This window comes from Symphodus melops (assembly GCF_947650265.1).
Source record: "Symphodus melops genome assembly, chromosome: 13".
NCBI lineage: Eukaryota > Metazoa > Chordata > Actinopteri > Labriformes > Labridae > Symphodus > Symphodus melops.
Genome location: NC_136703.1, coordinates 13,926,814 through 13,945,272, shown reverse-complemented (window position 1 = coordinate 13,945,272; position 18,459 = coordinate 13,926,814). Strand labels below are relative to the sequence as shown.

General features: G+C 40.8%; 1 protein-coding gene across 5 annotated transcripts in view; it reads right to left on the bottom strand.

Annotated features, from left to right (window-relative positions):
• Positions 1–919: 919 nt before the first annotated feature.
• Positions 920–18,459, bottom strand: part of znf385a (zinc finger protein 385A) — a 62,155-nt gene continuing 44,615 nt past the window's right edge. For all 5 annotated transcript variants that reach the window (XM_079358791.1, XM_079358792.1, XM_079358795.1 and 2 more), the window contains 5 exons: positions 15,737–15,911; positions 8,932–9,309; positions 5,161–5,345; positions 4,947–5,039; positions 920–4,665 (listed from right to left, as the gene is read on the bottom strand). In XM_079358791.1, coding sequence (XP_079214917.1) covers positions 4,417–4,665; positions 4,947–5,039; positions 5,161–5,345; positions 8,932–9,309; positions 15,737–15,911 — 1,080 coding nt within the window. In that variant the 3' untranslated portion in view covers positions 920–4,416. The remainder of the gene's footprint in view (positions 4,666–4,946; positions 5,040–5,160; positions 5,346–8,931; positions 9,310–15,736; positions 15,912–18,459) is intronic.

The following is an 18,459-nucleotide window of genomic DNA, read 5'->3' as shown; positions in this document are numbered from 1 at the left end:
GACATTCTTGGCACCCCAAAGGAAGGGTCCCAAAAGTGGGACGGTATGGATTGGTTATTTGTGAATCTTTCCCGGGATTAGTCTATGGAAACGCCGCAAAATGCGAGCCGGACCGCTCGGTTCAAAGGTCCATAGTTGGCTGGGTAGCGTGGACTAATTATATTACAGTGAACAATTCTGATACGTGTAGTTATTAAAAATTCTCAACTGTTGGAGTAATGTGTGTTTTTGTTTTCTAAGACAATAAATTAAACTTGCAGCAAACTAATGAAGTTCACAAGCAGCAAAGTTCATCTCTTTCATCACACAGTGACATCATTAGATAAATTAATGATATCATCACTGGTTATCCAGCGTGGTGTGTCCAAATGTATTTGCTGTATTACAGCAAAAGACCCTGCTGACCCGCCTCAGTCTTTGTTAGTCCAAGCTCAGAGGGGTGGTAAAGTAGATTTACTGAGAATATAAAGATGACACAATAGAAAGTCTGACCAGCATCTGTGAGAACAAAGACAGCAACTGATCTACCTATAAAAGAAGTAATTAATTTCCCCCAATTTCCACATCTATTAAAGTTTTCCCAAATGAAAGACAATAGAGAACAAATTATTATTATTATTTTTTTATTTGTTAATGAGAATATTTTTCTTCTTTTCTTTCCCATTAATCATCTGAAGACCCCCAGATTTAACGTTTGACCAGTGAGGGCGATACACCCATGTATTTATTTAAACTAACAAACAGGGACATACATCTTTTTTTTGTGATTAAATGTTAATAATATCATGTTTGTGTTGACACTGCAGTACAATGGTAAACTTTGTGTTTATTTCTTATGTTAACGAAGCTTTCCCTTGTTCAAAATGGACAAGTACAACATAGCTGTATGTTCAGTACAGGAGTCTCTGGGCAAAATGTATTTAGCAAATTTCAAAACATGGATAATTAATAATACAGTAATTCCGTCTTTGTGAGATGTTATGATGAAACTTCCTTAAAGTCCACCCAATAATAGTATTTCAAATAATGCCATACCTCACGATAAATCTCTTCATTCTCACCAAATGACTTATCAGATGATTATCAGATTTTCTGTTGTCCACATTTTTAGTTTTTTTGTTGCTTGAACTGCAGAGACATGATGAATATCTAATTTTGGGTTCCATTTACTCTCAGAACATGACGTATAAGTGGGTCAGAGGAGTTAAGTGACATATTGTAGTGAACAGATGTCTTTATGAACCATAGGAGGGTTGCTCCTGATGGATTCGTAAAAACCCCAGAAGACATTCATTTCATTTAATTATTTATTGACATTTACTTTTTTTCCCAGCATGGTTTCTCTCAATACCAATAGTATTGACAATAACGTTTCTTTTTCATTTAAATTACATTTATAATGTTTTACTCACATACACATTTATTGTTTCATTTTCTTATTGCAATTAACAAGAGTAGCCAGAATGAGTCAGGTATTGCTACAGTTCGCCATACAAACTCTTTGTCCCCTCTGACAGTGAAATTCAAAAATAACTTTATTGGCAAGACAAAATAACACCAGAGCCTCTCCATCTCTCTCTCTGCTCTTGGAGAGGCTGAGGGCAGAATAAGGCTAAGGCTAGTAGCCTAAACACAGCTAACATGAAATACCTGCCCAGAAAATCTAACATTTATTTCCCATATGTGAATAATGACAATGAATCAGTAGGAGTAGTAGAAATTACCACATCATGGACATATCTCGGACAAAATGAACATATCTGTGGTGCTGCTACTTGGCTGACCTACCAGAGACAAGATTGCAGGCTCAGTCATTGATCAAGTCTCTGACAGAATCCAGAATGATTGATCAATCTTCCCAAACCAAACATGTGCAGGTTTTTTTTTTGTCTCCATTATTGTGTTAGGCCACTTTTAAAAGTCCAGGTTGCCGTTTGTCTCTAATTGGTGGGAAGTGGGGAAAGAGCAGGTCCCAACAAACACTAGAATACGTATGGTACACACACCAACAGGAAGAAGAGCACAGATCCTGGAATAGTTTCGCACTCACTAATTGAACTCTGCAAAGGTTTACCCAGCAACAACAAAAAAAACAAAAGAGCACAACGGTGGAAGCTGACACCAAGTCAGCATCTTCTTTATGTAATGGCATAGATATGTTCCTCAGGAGTTTCACTTAAACACATTTCTCACACAGAAAAAAAAAACATAAGCAAGTCAGTGAGTCCAACTCATAAAATTAGCTTTAATCCCTAGATAACTGGCGTTGTACCCTGTCACCCAAGCAGAGATTACCATAGTAAAAAGGCCCTTTAATATGAAGGGTCGGTCCCTAAACCCAGCTATACCTCTGTATCTCTTGCTCTCTGTCCAACTCTCAGTCCCTTTCGAAGGCTCACACTCCACATGGAAGAACAGAAAAGGTCTATCAGCTGGCTGCTCCCAGTTTACACATGACTCCAGACAACATGTCACAACATGTCACAATGAAAACAAGTCACTCCGATAAAAATTGCTCATTGCATTGCAATATTCAGACAAAGGTAAGACATTAGAGCTCATTGCTTCTCAATGAAAGGGCACAGTGTACTGTACATCTTGCTCAGAAAAGGGTGAAAGTTTGCTAAAGCTTAGCTAGCATCTGTCCGTCAACCTTCTGTCAATTTATATATAATTTATTATTGATAATCCCACACTTCATCTTTGCTCATATTAACCATTCCTACCTACAAAAATATTTTTATTGTCTTTTCTAGTTTGCTCTTTTTTTAAAGTGTGATATAAATGCAAAAAATCAACAGTCCAAACCAAACGAATCAAAGTGCTCACTAGTTTTTGTAAGAAAACAAATCATGGTGTGCTTCATGGCTTTCAGTTGTAAGACAGGAAATATTGATGGATGCCTTGAGCTGGACGTCTTGGTTCCCTCCCTGCTCTTGGTGACCCTCACTGGCTCGGTTGTCACTCCAGCGTGTCCAGCATGTGTTTGGCTTTTGTCTTCCTCTCTATAATTTTTTCCTTTAAGCATTATTGGTTTTGTCAGTGTTGATGTGACCTCTACTGTACACTCATACAAATCTTTGAAGATGAGGGGAAGGTGAGGAGGAGGATGGCAGGGCAGAAATGAAAGAGTTCAACTTAGTTATGTGGAGGCCTGACCCTGCAGGCCACGAGGCAGGAGAGGCTGCATGAATGTAACAAGATGAATAAATCAGTACACAAGGTCACACCTTATTCATACCTCCCGACCGACACAGTGAATAAAGACTCTGAGGATGTGATGATGTCAAATAGTTTTTTTTTGAAAGCTAAGTGTGCACGGATGTGACACAGAATGGATTTGAACTTTGCCTCACCAGTTCATTGTTTGCAATCACTGAAAAAAACGAACAGATTATTGCCATCAAACACATGTTAAGATTGAGCTCAAATGTAGCATTACAGTACATATATGACTTTTGCCATCTCACCCTTTAGCTAAGCCCTTCTCTGACTGTTATGGAGGTTGGCAGACGTGCACTTTAGCGTTTCTTTGTTGATACAGTCTATTTTAAAACATAGATTTGTTTGGGCTTATGTGTGTCTGCATGCTACTTGGGGTAAATCCATCTGCTGACCCGTGCCATCCCCCCTCTCACCTCACACTCTCATGGAAATGACAGGGGAGCGCAACTCCCCACAGTCACCTTTTGGCTCTCTGAACCCCAACACCTCCCAACTCCCTCTATAAGCATCAGTCATGTTAGGATGAGACTACAACCTGCCTGTCAGCCGAAGTGATGTTGTTCCTAGCGACGAACAAGTGTCACAAAATGAAGAGTTGCTGGCCTCTGCACAGAAGGGGACATGTACAGTACCGAGGAGGCCGCCACTGCTACATGTGGCACTAACAGCAAAAGACTGATGGAAGCAGCTACCCTACTGAGATGACATTATTGTCTTGGTTTTTGAGGTGCTTAGGATGAGAAGATTACGTTGAGCTGTGATGACAGGATGATGAACCCAACCTGGCCCATACTAACTATGTAACACTACATGTGAATTTATGTTTCCAGAAAGGTTTGCGTGTGTCTATTCTGTAGCTACCCAGGCGGCCATGATGGGGCCACGGTGCAAGGGAGGGGGAACCAGGGAGGATGAGAGATGTACAAGGGAGTTCAATGCATAATGAAAACCTCTCCTTTCCTCATTCCATCTACTCATAAGTCTTTGAAATGAAGGGAGAGTTTCAGGTAAATGTAAGAAAGAGAGAAATTTTTCTGCTCCAGTCCACTGCTCCATTCCCTTGTTTTGATTTCTAAATGGTTGGATCTTTTTATGTCCCTTATCAATTGCTGTTTGTTGATCATGTTCATATATTCACAGTGTGCTTTTGGAGTGGCTGTCCCTGACTGGCAAAGGTCAGAAGGGGATGTGTCAGTAGGGAGAGAAGAGAATTGGCCCGTGGGTGGTGCGGATAGGCCCAGGGGCGGGTCTCAGGATGGCGTGGCTAAGAGGAGGGCCTTGCAATAAGTGATGGTGGTGATGGGGTGCAGGACCTGCTGCACGGAGAGCCAGCTGGTTCGAGGATGCTGCGGCGGCCATTGCTGCAGCAACAGCCAAGGGGCTTGGCAAAAGACCCGCGCCCAAAGCTTTGGTGAGATCCTTGGAGAAAGTCAATGAAGACTGCAGACAAAGAGACAAATGAAAACAGTGAAGAGATGAGAGAGGGAGATAAGAATGATTTGTTCCAGAGGGTTGACACATGTAGACTGTCGTCTAAGTTGAGATATTAAAGAATAGTCAAAAAACAGAACAACTGGTAAATATTTGTAGTAATCAAATTAACACACTCTACCTACTCCAATGTCCTAAATCATGTTATTTACTATTTTTGTCCATCTATTCTTTGGCTCTGTGCAGTAAAAGGAGGAGTAGGAATTCAACAATGAAAATTTGAAGGTTACCGTCAAATCAGCTCCCCTGTGCTTCTTGTGCCGGCTGAGGAGGGGGTTAGGCTTGCCTGCCATGCCATCCCGGTGTCTTCGACTTGATATGTGCTGAAGGAAAGAACACAGGGACATAAGTTATTCCCATTTACAATATGTTTAATGTTTCCCATGTTCAAAAAAAGTATCAATGTAATAAAAGTAATGTTTTGGACTATTATTTTTCTCCTACCTGTTTGAGTTGCAGTTCAGAGTTGACCCGCACATTGCAGATCTCACAGTGGAAGGTTCTTTCCTGAGTGTTGGGGTCCACTGGCCCCCCTCCCTGCTCACCAATGGGCTTCGGGCCCAGGCGAGGATATGCCTTGATCGGGCCCAGCCCGCTACGTGCCTCCAGGATAGTTTTGTGTTTTGTTCCTGCAGACACACACACACACACACACACACACACACACACACACACACACACACACACACACACAAGAAAAACACATGTCAATCAACCAATCAACCAAACCATCAGAAGTTACGAATACAATTTTTAAAAAGTACATTGGGTACGAATCCTAATTTATTACGCATGAGTCATACTGTTTCCATCTGGTTGCTGGAGTTAAATAAATGAGGTGAAGTGTTCTTCTGCAATGCAGCAACACTGATGGAGACAGTGATGAATATCAGTCATAAAAGAAAAGAAAAGAAAATGTACCACTGGCTTGACACTCCCAATAACTTCCCACATATGCACAACATGCTGAGCATGTTTAAAGTTGTAGAGCTAAATTCTGCCACTAGAGGGCTGCAGTCAGACAGCGGTGCTCTGTGAGATTAACTCAAAGCCTTTTCCATTGTCTTCTAATGTCCATACTGTCTGTTTGATAATGTTTTTAATTCAGAGGAGTGAGTGATGTAAGGTCATAAAGACTGGACTGTTGTAAATTCTAAAGTTCATGTGACAACATCAATGATGGAGCTGAACCACTGAACCCTCATTGTCAGGATAAAAAAAAACAAAAAAAAACTTTAGACAATAAATGTCATTTTTTAGATTTAGGACTGGGTTATGATGAAAAGCAGGTTTGGGATGGATATGAAGTCTGCCTCTGATTATGACTGTTGTACTTTTTACACTATCACCTCATATGTATGCATTGGGTAAAGTACTATTATACCATGCTGTAGTAGCTGTAAGAGTATTTTGCCATACTGGTAACAGAAGAGTCAGTATTTAAATGAGTTTCATGCTTTTTGCTGTAAGACTATACTCTAAACATTTGGGACTTCCTCACACTCGCCTCCTTCAAGAAATCTTTAAAAACTCACCTCTTCAACATTGCCTACAATCACTGAAACCCATCCTTCCCCTTACATTGAGCTTTTTTTGTTTGTTTATTAGTTGTTTGTTTTTTGTCAAAGACTCTTTGGGTATTTAGGAAAGCGTTAAATAAAACAAATGTATTATTATTATTATTATTATTATTATTATTATTATTATTATTATTATTATTATCATCATCATATATTTTGTCAATCATTTGTGCAATCGGAAGAGGGCATATTTTATTAGGCTGTAGATACAAACTAGTAAATAAAAATGTATATGTTTAAAACACTGTGAGATCAGAGGTACTGCTTTGTCCATGGGGCTCCCTGACATCAACACAAACAAAAAGGTCTTTACAGGAGCTCTAGAATAATCTAAGAGAGGCACAACTCCAGTTTTTACATCTCCGTTTCCCCACATGAAGTCATTTTTTTCTTAATTTGAACAAACACTCTCTTCTTTGCTTTATTCCCAAAGAAGACCAAGAGGGGCTTTTGCATATAACCTTTTCGTTAAAGTGGTTCACAAAGGAGTACATCAGAGAGAATGCAAAAAAAGTTTCTCTTTTAATGATCAAATGTTCTGGGTTTGACTAAAAAATGTAAACATGACCCACCCACCGACCACTTCCCATCATGCTCTGCCTCTCTACCCTTAAAGTAAAATATCCCGCTGTCCTTGGCTCTGACTTTGAGTCACTCTCTAAACCCGCTTTGAACAGAGTTAAGGTTACAGTGTAAAGATAAAGCATTTGAGTGGGATGGTGGGGGTGGGGGCTGTTGGATGTCATGGACGCTGTGGGCTACATGGAGGAGAAGGGGCTGGAATGACAGATTTTGCTTGTGGCCAGAAATGTGCTCTTGGGTGTTTCTTTTCTTTTGTTCTATTTCGGTCTGACAATGAATGGCCTAGTGGGTTTTTTTTGTTTGCCTTTGTAAGGTTGACTCAGTGTCAACTTACACACAAGCAGACGACACACATAAAGACAAAATGATTTAAAAGGAACCAGTTGGATGAATGTTGAAATAACATTGCACATCATGCTTTTTTTTTTCTCCTTGTGTGCTCATATCCTGATCTCTGAACAGCATGTGCTTTTATTTTTAATTCCTTTTAACAAGCACATTTTTTTGAGAATTGAATTGAGTGATTGCTTCCAGACAAATTCCCTCACAGAGATTAGACTGTTTCAATTCTAAGTCATCCAGGGGTTGAACTTAGCAGCCAGCTTGTTGACAGCAGACTGTGGCCTCTGTCACTGTGATCTCCTTATATATTACATGTGTACGTACATTGCAAACATGCTAATAGGCAGATGCAATGTAAGTGTGTTTTTACTTTTATCAGTGCTTGAAAGAGCACGGATAATCTAATTATTATGGTGGCAACGATAGCACTTTTCTTGTTCAAAACATTATCTCAGAGGTTCTCATTGTCTGCTTTCAAGTCAGTTTAAGCTGCTTGTACAGACATTACTCAAAGCAAATGGGTTACAGTTACACAGTCATTGTATATTGTGTTTTTCTTTGAGTAGGAGAGTGAATAACAAAGTGAAATAAATTCTGGAGGTCAGCAGAAACAACATGTCCTCAGAGGCAGACAAGGTCAAAAGGAGAGTTCCGTTGGCACGACATGACGGATTAGAGAAGGCAGCAGAAACCTGAGGGCTGTTCGCAGCCCTGAGAAAGTGTCTTCACGTGTGAAAGCTGCCTGACACAATGTTCAAGCTGCTATTGTAGTAAGCTCCCCCACATACAATCCCTATTTTTCTTTTATTCCCCAGATTAACTCCCTTCTGCAGTGGTAACCGTCCTCTGCAAAGTTTTCATATGGAAGGCTCCAGGCTAAAAGGAAACAGTTTTTATGTTGTGTGCAGCAAATCAAAGAACTAATCATGAATGTTGGGGGAGTGGGAGAGATTTTGTTTTTGAGTTATCATGTCTTGTGTGGGTTGTGTAAGCAGTGCTGGATGGTAGCGCAAACAACATCGAGCCCCTGAAACCAGAACATGAGTGATCGGTTTCATGGGTTGAGACTGTCGGTGTCAAACAGATCAGTTATCTGCTTAGCATTGATCCTCTCTGTGCCCTCTGCTGGGTCGCAGTCAAGCCATCAACTGATACAGTTGCACTGCCAGTATGTGTGTGATTTTCTAAACAAAGTATTTTATTTATTTATTGCCTTCATTAGATAGGAAAGCCGATGAGAGACAGAAAATATCAAAATGACATGCATTAAATGAATGCACAAAGGTAGTGAAACAAGTGACCAGTATGTCCAGGAATTGTTTTTGGCTCAGGTTTTCTCTTAGCCTAATAAAATAAATTAAATAAATAAAAATATTTTGCACAGTTCACTCCTTTCATTCCAGCATTTTCAAAGCAGTTTAATAGCAGTTTGAAAAATCACAAGAGCATCTTTAAAAGCTGCTCTGTTGGTTTTTCTCTGCATAATCTATCAAACAAGCATTGTGTGTATAGTTTATTCTATAGCAAAAACAGCTGTGTGTGATTTAAGTGAACAGAGTAGAACCAACCAGACATGAGAAGGAAATGTATTCTCTGAAACGTCAAATTTAATCAATAGTAATATTAATCCGGCATGACCTTGATGTCAGCTAATTGGAGAATCAGGTGAAGAAAGCAGATTTTATGAATCCAAGCTTTAAGATGAACCCACCTTTGTTGTGGGCCTCCAGCTGTGACAGGGAGTTGACAGCCACCTTGCACAGAGAGCAGTACAGCAGCTTCTTCGCCTTGTCCTCCTCTGTCTCTGGATTGGACGGGCTGTTGGAACCCTGGGGGCCTGTGGCTCCTGAAACTGGGAGTCCAGTTCCGGGCTGCTCTGAGCTGGCGCTGGTGCTTCCTAGGGAGGAGGAGGAGGAGGTGGAGGAGGTGGAGGAGGAAAGAGGGATCAGAGGGGGAGTGGGGTTGGGCAGGAGGGGACACACTGAGGGCATGGGGGAGTCCATGGGTGGAGTAGGTGGGGTGGCGAGCGAAGGGAGGGGCCCCGGGGCCAGCAGGGGCATGTTTAACTGGGACAGAGGCTGTGCTTCATCTATAAAAACAAGAGACAAAGAAAGAACGAAAAAATGTCAGATGAAATGTGAAAACAGATTTAACTAACAGATTTTTATTAAAAAAGTACAAAACTCAAATTGTTTTTTGGCTGACTTTTCAAAGCCTTCTGTTAGTTAAACCACGTTCAAAGCCACTCCCAACTACAAAACACAGTCTTCTGTGTAGATCAGACAAACCAACACAAAAAACTTGCAGAAGGAAGTGCTATTTTATTGTTTTCTTGTAGCCATAATAGTTAAAAAGCACTCCTTTTGATTAAGTTGCATATAAGGCAGACCAGGCAAGACTTAATGTATGTCTCATGTGTTTATGTCTCTGCTATTTGAAGTTTTCAAGCAAGCCCCTCACTGATGTGGTTTCATCTTATTAAAAAGTTTCAGAAGGGAGAAACAGAAACTACTCCCTGCGCATGTTTCCACTCTTTCCCACACACCTGTTGTTTTTGGATTGGGTTTAGCTTTTATGCCACTTGCTGAGTCAGAGGGCAATAATTAAACCAAAAGAAAATATAATAAATGTTCCTCTTTATTGTGCTTGATTGTATAACCATTTTGGTTCCTTTTTTCATCGCAGAACAGCGGAACATGTTTATATATACATTTCCAGGCACATGTTTCTGGTCAGCCACTCAACACGTAATGCAGTCGGTATTCAACTGTGGTGGGTGTTAGCTATAGAGACCCCCTAATTTTGGGTGGGGTATTCAGACTCCCCAAATCAGCAGGGATAGCAGGCCCCTTCTCCATACTCCACAGGATGTAGCGCCAAAGGCAGGCAACAGCAAAGCCTGTCTGGATCATAGTATTTCAGGGACAATGTGAAGTATCTTTACAGGGAAAACAAATATTGACTTCAAGTGCTAAATTTCATCTTTAGGATTTCTTCATGCATGATAGCGTCACCCCCTGTCACAATATGGTGATTTGCAGATTGTTTAACAAAAGAGTGGCTATAGCATTGCATCATCTCTTATAAAGATGCCATTGTGAGTGCTTTCCATTCCTCTGCTGTCCAAGATCAAAATTCCCTCTCTTTCCATTTTGGAAGTTTCCAGCTGCCGTGCTGCAGGCCGCTCAGAGCGTTTGTCAAACAGATGTATTTTAACATAGTAAGAAAGGAAGAGTAATTCTCCTCTTTATGGCACATGGAGTCCATAAAGCAGGCTGGATTAAGATGCAGTGTGAGGGTAAGTACTATTTAATGTGCTCACTGTGCCACATTTCTGACAGAGCAGGTTAAGATGATTGCAAAGCTTGAACTTAAAGTTGAATGAAGGCAGTGTGATGAAAAAGGTAAAGTGCTTTTCTCCAGTATTGTTGTTAAATGTGCCCACACACACATGCACATGGCTTTAGTACAATGCTGGGAATCCACAGCGTCCACAACATGTGGTTTTAGTTATAATACAGAGCTGAGGAAAAAGGAGGGTTGGCCAAGTAGTAATGAGGGATTTCTTGATCCATGATGGCCTGGAGGTCTGCCATACCAAACCATCACATCCAGTCACTGTTTCACCTAATACCACAGTGAGTGCCTCATACACAGCCCCCCTTCCACCAAGTTCAGCTTGAGGCTAAACCCTTGGGTCCTACTTAGCCAAAATAATTCACTTTTGTTAAAGCCAAAAACATGAATCTTACACAGAGAATATTTTAATCATATTTACTGTTCTCAATAAAAAGCATGACCTGATTTGGATTTACTTTTGTTATTGAGAAAAAGCTGAGACAAATTGTTTTATTTTGTTCCTGCCCTGAGAATTCCACTGTCAGTGGTACTTGATCCTGCAGACACTAGGGATATGCTGAAAGTCTAATTAAACATTGATAAGCTGGATAACTGATGTTCTCCCCTGCTCAGTGGCCTCATGGCCAAACAGAAGAAGGTAGCTTTAGCAGGGAGAGGTCAGCAGAGTGAGATAACTCAGTCCAGATGCTGTAAACTATAGCCTGGTGTGTCTACATTGCCTTAATCCACTTCAGGAAATTAAAGCTCTTGTATGCAGTCCACAGGGGAAGGTATTGTTCTTAAACCTGTGGGATATGATACAAGCTAATTCAAATTCCAGCACAAGAACTTCCGGTGGTGGTTGCAAAAGTCAAAGATAAAAAGATTTCTCAGATGAACAGTGCAAAGGTTGTTGTTGCATCTAGCATGGTGGTTGTAGGAAAATTCTGTAACAAAATGCTCTATCGTAGTTTGTGTTCTGTTTGTCTTTTCTTATACAGAGAAACACTACTACTTCAGATACACTGGGGTGCAACATAGAAAAACTTTATGGACAAGCCCCCCTGTCTCTACATGGTCTTTTTCATGACAAAATATTGCAAAATCTTTTTGTGAAAAAAATCATCTGAACATGGAATTTATATAGAAGGTATAATATTGTAACCTTAATTAATGCATTAATTATTTTAATTACTTGAGTTAATTCTACTAATTTATTGGTAATTTATTGGATTTAATATATTTAGCAAGCAGCTAAGGGTTTAATGAAGATTACAATTAGATATAATTATTATTGAACTTTCATTCACTACATTTGAGGTATAATTTATGTTTTCATGTGCAACATTTATGTGAAGCATTTATGTTGTTATTTTACATTCCCTTGCCTTGTTGTGAACTTTAGTTCCTGCCTGTTATTGTTTTAAGACTATTTTTGGTGTGACAGTATAGAGTGACTCGGACACCTTTACTGTTGTGACGTCAGAGTGAATGCTGAGCTGTACTGCCTTGGCATGCTCGTGTTAATTAGACTCAAATAAAGACATAAAGAAATGACAACTGAAAGAAATAAAGGTAGCTCACTTGGTATTAAAACTTTGGAAGACAACATACTGTACATGGCTTCTGATTGTTGTCAGAGAAGCAAACACTCAACATAGCATGTTTCTTTTATGTCTGATGATATAATAAGGTAATTTTATGATTACATTGAGTGCATATCTTGTGTATTGCTCCTTTAAAACAAAAGAAACTGATGAAAGAGGCTTGGTTGTTTAACACAGGTCTGTGTCAGCTGCTTGCTGTGTGGGTTTGTAGGTAGCAATTTCATCTGTGTTGTTGAGTAAGATCAGAAATAAAGGTTACGTGGCTAGAATGTCTCCCTAAAGTACAACCAGCCCCCAGCACGTACCCATTTTTAATGATTTACAAGGTACAAAACCCAACGCTGAGCCTCATTCATAATGCAGTCTGGTGCATTCTTCCCAGTCTGGCCTGCATCCGAGCACACACCGAAACCAGTTTGAAAGTTGGACACACTTTTTTATTAGGCATGCTACTCATGCTGATTATGGGATGTTTCAAAACAGCCCACTTAAAACAAGAAAAAGTGAATTCAAAGGAAAATTAATCTGCTGAATCAAACACTATACTGTAGAGAGAGCAGTAGCCTTCTTAGCTTTGTGTAATCCAACACTACAGTCACCTCTCAGCCTTGCAACTCTAGCACTCACATGAAAGTCATCTGTTTAATTGACCTTGGTTGTGTGTGTGTGTGTGTGTGTGTGTGTGTGTGTGTGTGTGTGTGTGTGTGTGTGTGTGTGTGTGTGTGTGTGTGTGTGTGTCTGTGAGTGTGGATAAAAGAGTGCAATAATATCAGGGTGGTTTTAACCAGGCCCTTCATTATAGTGGGAGTGTCAGACAGCAGAGGGATAAAGTTGAGGGGGGGGGGGGGGGCAGAGCTTCTATCCAAGTAAACAGCTGCCTCTCCATCATCCAAAGGCCCTGCCAAACCCTTAGCTCACCGGGCCAAATCCCTCTAAGCCAAGGGCCTCCTCTTTGAGGGCAACTCTGACCGCAAACCCTTTGAGGACTATAAAACATGTGACCTGTTCTCAAAGGCTAGGAAACCAACAGCATCAAATACTATGCCAGAAGCAATGACACTTTGCTGTTTCATCCTTCAGCAAGGTCTTGATGTGTCCTGTTTGTGGCCATTACTGTTGACTGCATTTGGAATGTTAATGTGAAATGATGCAATATAACAGAGTCAAAACATTTCTAGACTGAACTTTAACTGTATAGTATGTGAACATCTCAAGAGAATGTGATATTGCGTAAAATCCCTGATCAACAAACCGGCCATTCACAGAAAAATCACTCAAAAACAAATGCTGCTCTGTTGTATCAAGGATGTGGACTGTGAGAACTGTTATTCTCATTCTCCCAAGGGTTTACAATAGGCTACTCACAAAAGTCTGACCAGTATGTTTGTGCATGTGTGTATAGCTGTGTTTATGCATTTTGTGTCTATCTTATGTGTTTTTGCCCCACAGTGATCCAAGGCCTATCTCCACAGGCCAAAACCACAACATCCAGACCCCACTTTCCTAGTTAAATCCACACACAGCTGTTTCCTCCCAGAGCTCTGTGCCCTCTTTACCATTGAGCAGAGAGACGGGATCACACTGAGGGCATGCACTCAAATACACAGCAAGTCATTTTTCAGGCAGGACAGGGAGAGATGAGGTCATAGGGTCACGAGACAGAGGCTTTGGATGGAAAAAGGCATTCTTTCACATGTTGCTACTTTCAGATCTCGATCATTGCAACTCCTCATGCTCTGGAGTGAAGGCTCATAGATGGCGACAGGCCTAGAGCTGATCACAGGTCCCCCGTGAGGGAAAGAGAGTTAAAAAGCCTTCCTACTAATCTGGGATCAGATAAAAAAGGGCTAAATAGAAGAGCCAAATTCACAGCAATGGTCTTTTTCTTCCTTATGGCCTTTGTTGGAGTTGAATCTTTGTCATTAAGGATATATACTTTGTGCCCTCATGCCGGTAAGGCTGAAATGTCTGGTAAACAGTCAGCAACAGATATGTAGTAAATGTCAACACAATATGGCCGGCCTACTCATTGCTTCGTGCGAGCCAAAGACAGAGTTGTGACACTGAGAGAATGGAAAATGTTGGGTTGGGAAAGGAGAAGGGCAAAGTCACAGAGGCCAAGTCTCTGAGTTAAAGCCTGAAATAGGAGGATGAGCAAGACATGTAGAGAGGAATACAACTGAGACAACACAGACAGAGCTAAAGAAACACTGCTAAAGAAAGACCCTGCAATGCCTAAAGAATCCCTGCATCCTCACAAACTGATAATTTAATCCTGCAACTGTTATTTACTATTCATTAAAATAAAATTAGCTGTTGTGTCTGTCTCTGGCTGCCTTAGATTCTGGTCTATCAGACTGTTTTACAATGGCATCACATTTATTTTCTTAGTAAATATTAGCAAAGTATTTATAGAAATAAAACATTGTAATACAGGACACAATGACCTGTGTTTGTATAACAAGAAAACTGCATCGAGTCATATTTTGAAAGTTTTAAATCAAGTGTTGATGTTTCAGTGACTGGAGAGATGACAACCATTACTTGTGCCGCTTATGAATTAGTTTGGTTGGCTTGTATAGTTGCAAGTCTAATGGAGAACAAGTTTCTAATGAAGGATTTACTTTAATGCCTCAGTTGGTATAGTTTGTATCTCAACCAGGATGGGGCCTTTATTCCCTTAATTTGAATGAATGGGATTAGTTAATACAGATGGACACTTTACACAGCAGCCTCTGTCATTAGTGTGTGCGGTAGGTGTATCTCTTATGACATTTATTTATTTGTTTGAGATGTAGGTATACTTATACTTTCTTTCTAATTTTTCTGGTCAACTAAGCTTTCCAGTAGGAAACCTAAGAGGAGACTTTGGATAGTAATCAAATCAGTCACAAGATGCAATCAACACAAATTGAATATTCTGTATTTGGTTTTGGTTTGCGCCAGGATGTCAATTTTGAACATCTCAACCTTACTGGAAAACGGGGTCAGACTCTTCAGCTTTAGTAAAGTTTTCCTATAAACCTGCCTTCCTTCATTTAACTGATGATCGGCTGTTTTCATCAAGTATTTGCCAGAACTTAACCAAAGCTAAATTCAGACTGACTTTGACCCACTCCTTTGAAGACTCAATCTAATTTCTCAGTGCAATTTTATGTGTTCCAGGCAGCAGAAAATAACTCATTGCTTCATCTGTGTCCCACTTTTAAAGTTACTTGATCAGTACTCTGAATTCACATATATGTGAGTTTAATATAGGCACATTTTATATATAACTTTTTACATAACTGTAAGTGCAAATAGTTTCGTGGGGTTTGTTGTTGGCCATAAGCTCTGCTGGAACCACATCAGACCACACAGAGAGCTGAGATGTTCCCAAGAACAACAACACAGTGCAAAGCCGCTATGATTAGATGTCTTTGTTATTCTTGCATATTTTCCATCCAATTTTCCAGCAAAATGACAAACCTCCAAACAACCTGCATATATTCAAAATATTTTTCCTACAGCAAGAAACACAACTCAGTTTTATCCTCAATTCCTGTTAGTTTTTTTTTTGTTCTCTCTTACCAGCTTTGCATGGTTCACTGTCTGGGGCGGTGCCGAGGCCTCCGGGCGGAGACGGGGAGGAAGTTGGAGGCACAGTTTGAGGCTTCTCCCCTTCTTGAGGACGAGTCTTTGAGGTCTCGATGCCTTTAACTCTCCTGGCATGGCGATTTCCTTTATAATGGGCTTCTGCCTGACTCTACAGAAGAATACACAGCCACAAAAGAACATGTTAATGTTGGAAAAACACTCAGATTCCACAAGGTAAGGAAGAAACTTGAAGGTTGAATTAGCCTTACTGGGTAGCCTACAAAAAGTTGCATGCATGTTATTAATAATTGCATGGTATTCAATATACTCAGTGGACTTGATACAAAGACATCTGAGAATTAACATGTATTACGAGAACGGGAAACACAAGATGCCGTATTGCATTTATCGATACATTCCAACGTGGATCTGTCCATCCCACATTCATAGTTATTTTTTCACTTTCAAAATAAACAAAACATCATCATTCAGTATATCTGGACAAACTGTACATTTTGCTTTTACACAATCTGTGTGTCTGCAGTGAACATAACTTTTGAAATATCCTCTGCAGTCTAAACCTGGACACAGGCCCTGATAATACTTGGCCCCAACATACAGTACATACAATACAATACAGCATGTCAGCCATGCTGACAGACATGCCAGTGGGAGGTGAACCCTGGGTCAGTGCAGCCTGCCACACTACGAGTCTGGAGGGCCCAGAAGTTCCACAAAGACACCATCATACTTGCTACAACATGCACACATTACTACAGTACACATTATCATTAGGAGGCTGGCATAGGTGGGAGCCTACACAACATAAATAATGTGATTTCCTTAAGCTACTCACTGAACAGGGTCAAGCTTTTACATAATTCCTTGACTTAATTGCTTGCCCGTGGATTTGTCAAAACATAAATATACATGCTACCAGACAGGAAGACTTTGTGATCTTCCAGAAAGCTAAAAACAGGGATGCAGGGAAGGAAGATCATCCTGCATTCCAGCAAAGAAAGAAAAACAGTGCAGAGATCCATTACAGCAGCTTGTGTGGCTAATCCCACGATATGAAAGGGCGGCTACGAGCTAATGTGTTTGTTAACAGAGTTTACAGAGGTGAGTCATTTCTCAGCAGGCTACTGTGACATCAGGGAAGTCTGTCTCCAGCCAGTGAGATATGACCCGTCGCCATGTCGTACGGCTTCACAGTTTGATCACACACACACACGCACACACACACACACACACACACACACACACACACACACACACACACACACACACAGGTGGGCAGGGGGTATTATTGTTTCCCTGTCTGCCATATGTTCACAGGTGCTTTATCTGACTTCAATGTTGTATTAAGTGTCTCCAGATTAAAATACAAGGCACCTTCTTTCTGTTTATGATCTTCGTGCACCTGAGTGATAGTGCTTACTGCTACTTACACAAGTAGATGGAGCAGATGTTTCTCGCCATGTACTGTGCCAGCCAAATACTGTGTATCCAGGGGCCAATGATGAAGATGATTATTAAGTAGCTGGATTACAGTTGGTTGCCGGGCAGAGACATGGACTTGAAGAGTGGCTGACAGCTGTTATACAGTAGGTGCTGAAAGGCTAGAAGCATTTGAGTGACACTTAGGACATCAGACTGACGACAGGCTGGGGAGCGGGGGCCTTGGCAAAGGAGGTAGGGGGCGATGAGTGATGTCTTTAAGCCTGTGTTTGTATGTTTTGCTATACGTTGCAGAATCAAAGACGTAAGCTGGCATCATGTCGTGATTAAGATAGAGTTGATCGTGTTTAAAGTGTGCCAGATGAAGAAGACCTTTTGTGGGGCACCGGTGACCGAGAGGTTAGTTTGCGTAGCTCACAAACAGAGGCTGTATACCCTGAAGTGAGCGAATGGGGTTGGAACCTGGCCTGTGGCTGATTTTTAGCATATCATTTCCCATTCTTTATGTCTCCCTGATTTCCGATTCTGCCCACTGTCCTTTTTTGTCCAATACAAGCACAAAAGCACCAAAAATATACCTTTATACCTTTTGTGAGTGGACCCTGTCAAAGGGGTCCAAGGAGCTTCTAATAGCAAAGCTAGCAAGATCAAGTGCAAAGATAGATAAGGGTGCATAGAGGGGGGTGATCTCTTAGATGAAAGAAGGAATGAAGGGAAACAGAATAAAGGTAGATATATGGTGGCACATGGTGGTGCAGCCACAGAGGCTCTCCTAACCTCTCCAACCAAGCCTAGTGGATCACATGTCAAGCAGCTGAGTATTAGTGTGAGTCCCTGGACAGAGAGAATGAAAGGAAGATGAAAGAGAATGCCGACGCCAGGAAACTACAAGACATGGAAGAAGGTGATGTAAAAGCTGGGCTGAAATCAGGATGATATAAAAGAGGCAAAAATCTCAGAGAGAGAGGGAGAAAAAGCTGCAGCACATCAGCCTGGAATGCCTGTGTTTCATTATGCAGAAGGTTCAAACTGAACAAGTGCTTTCCAGCAAGATTTTTAAAAGGGGGCGGGGGTTTAGCTGCAATGTTGTAATGTTACAGCGAACCTACAGCTGCAGCTCCAGATGATAAAAGAAAGACGCAGACAAAATGGGAGAAAGTTAAAAGAAACACAAAATGACTCTGATTCTAAAGAAACAGGAAATATAGAGCGGGAGGGATGTCGTGAAAAGCAGTGACGTAGCGAAGAAGTAGAGA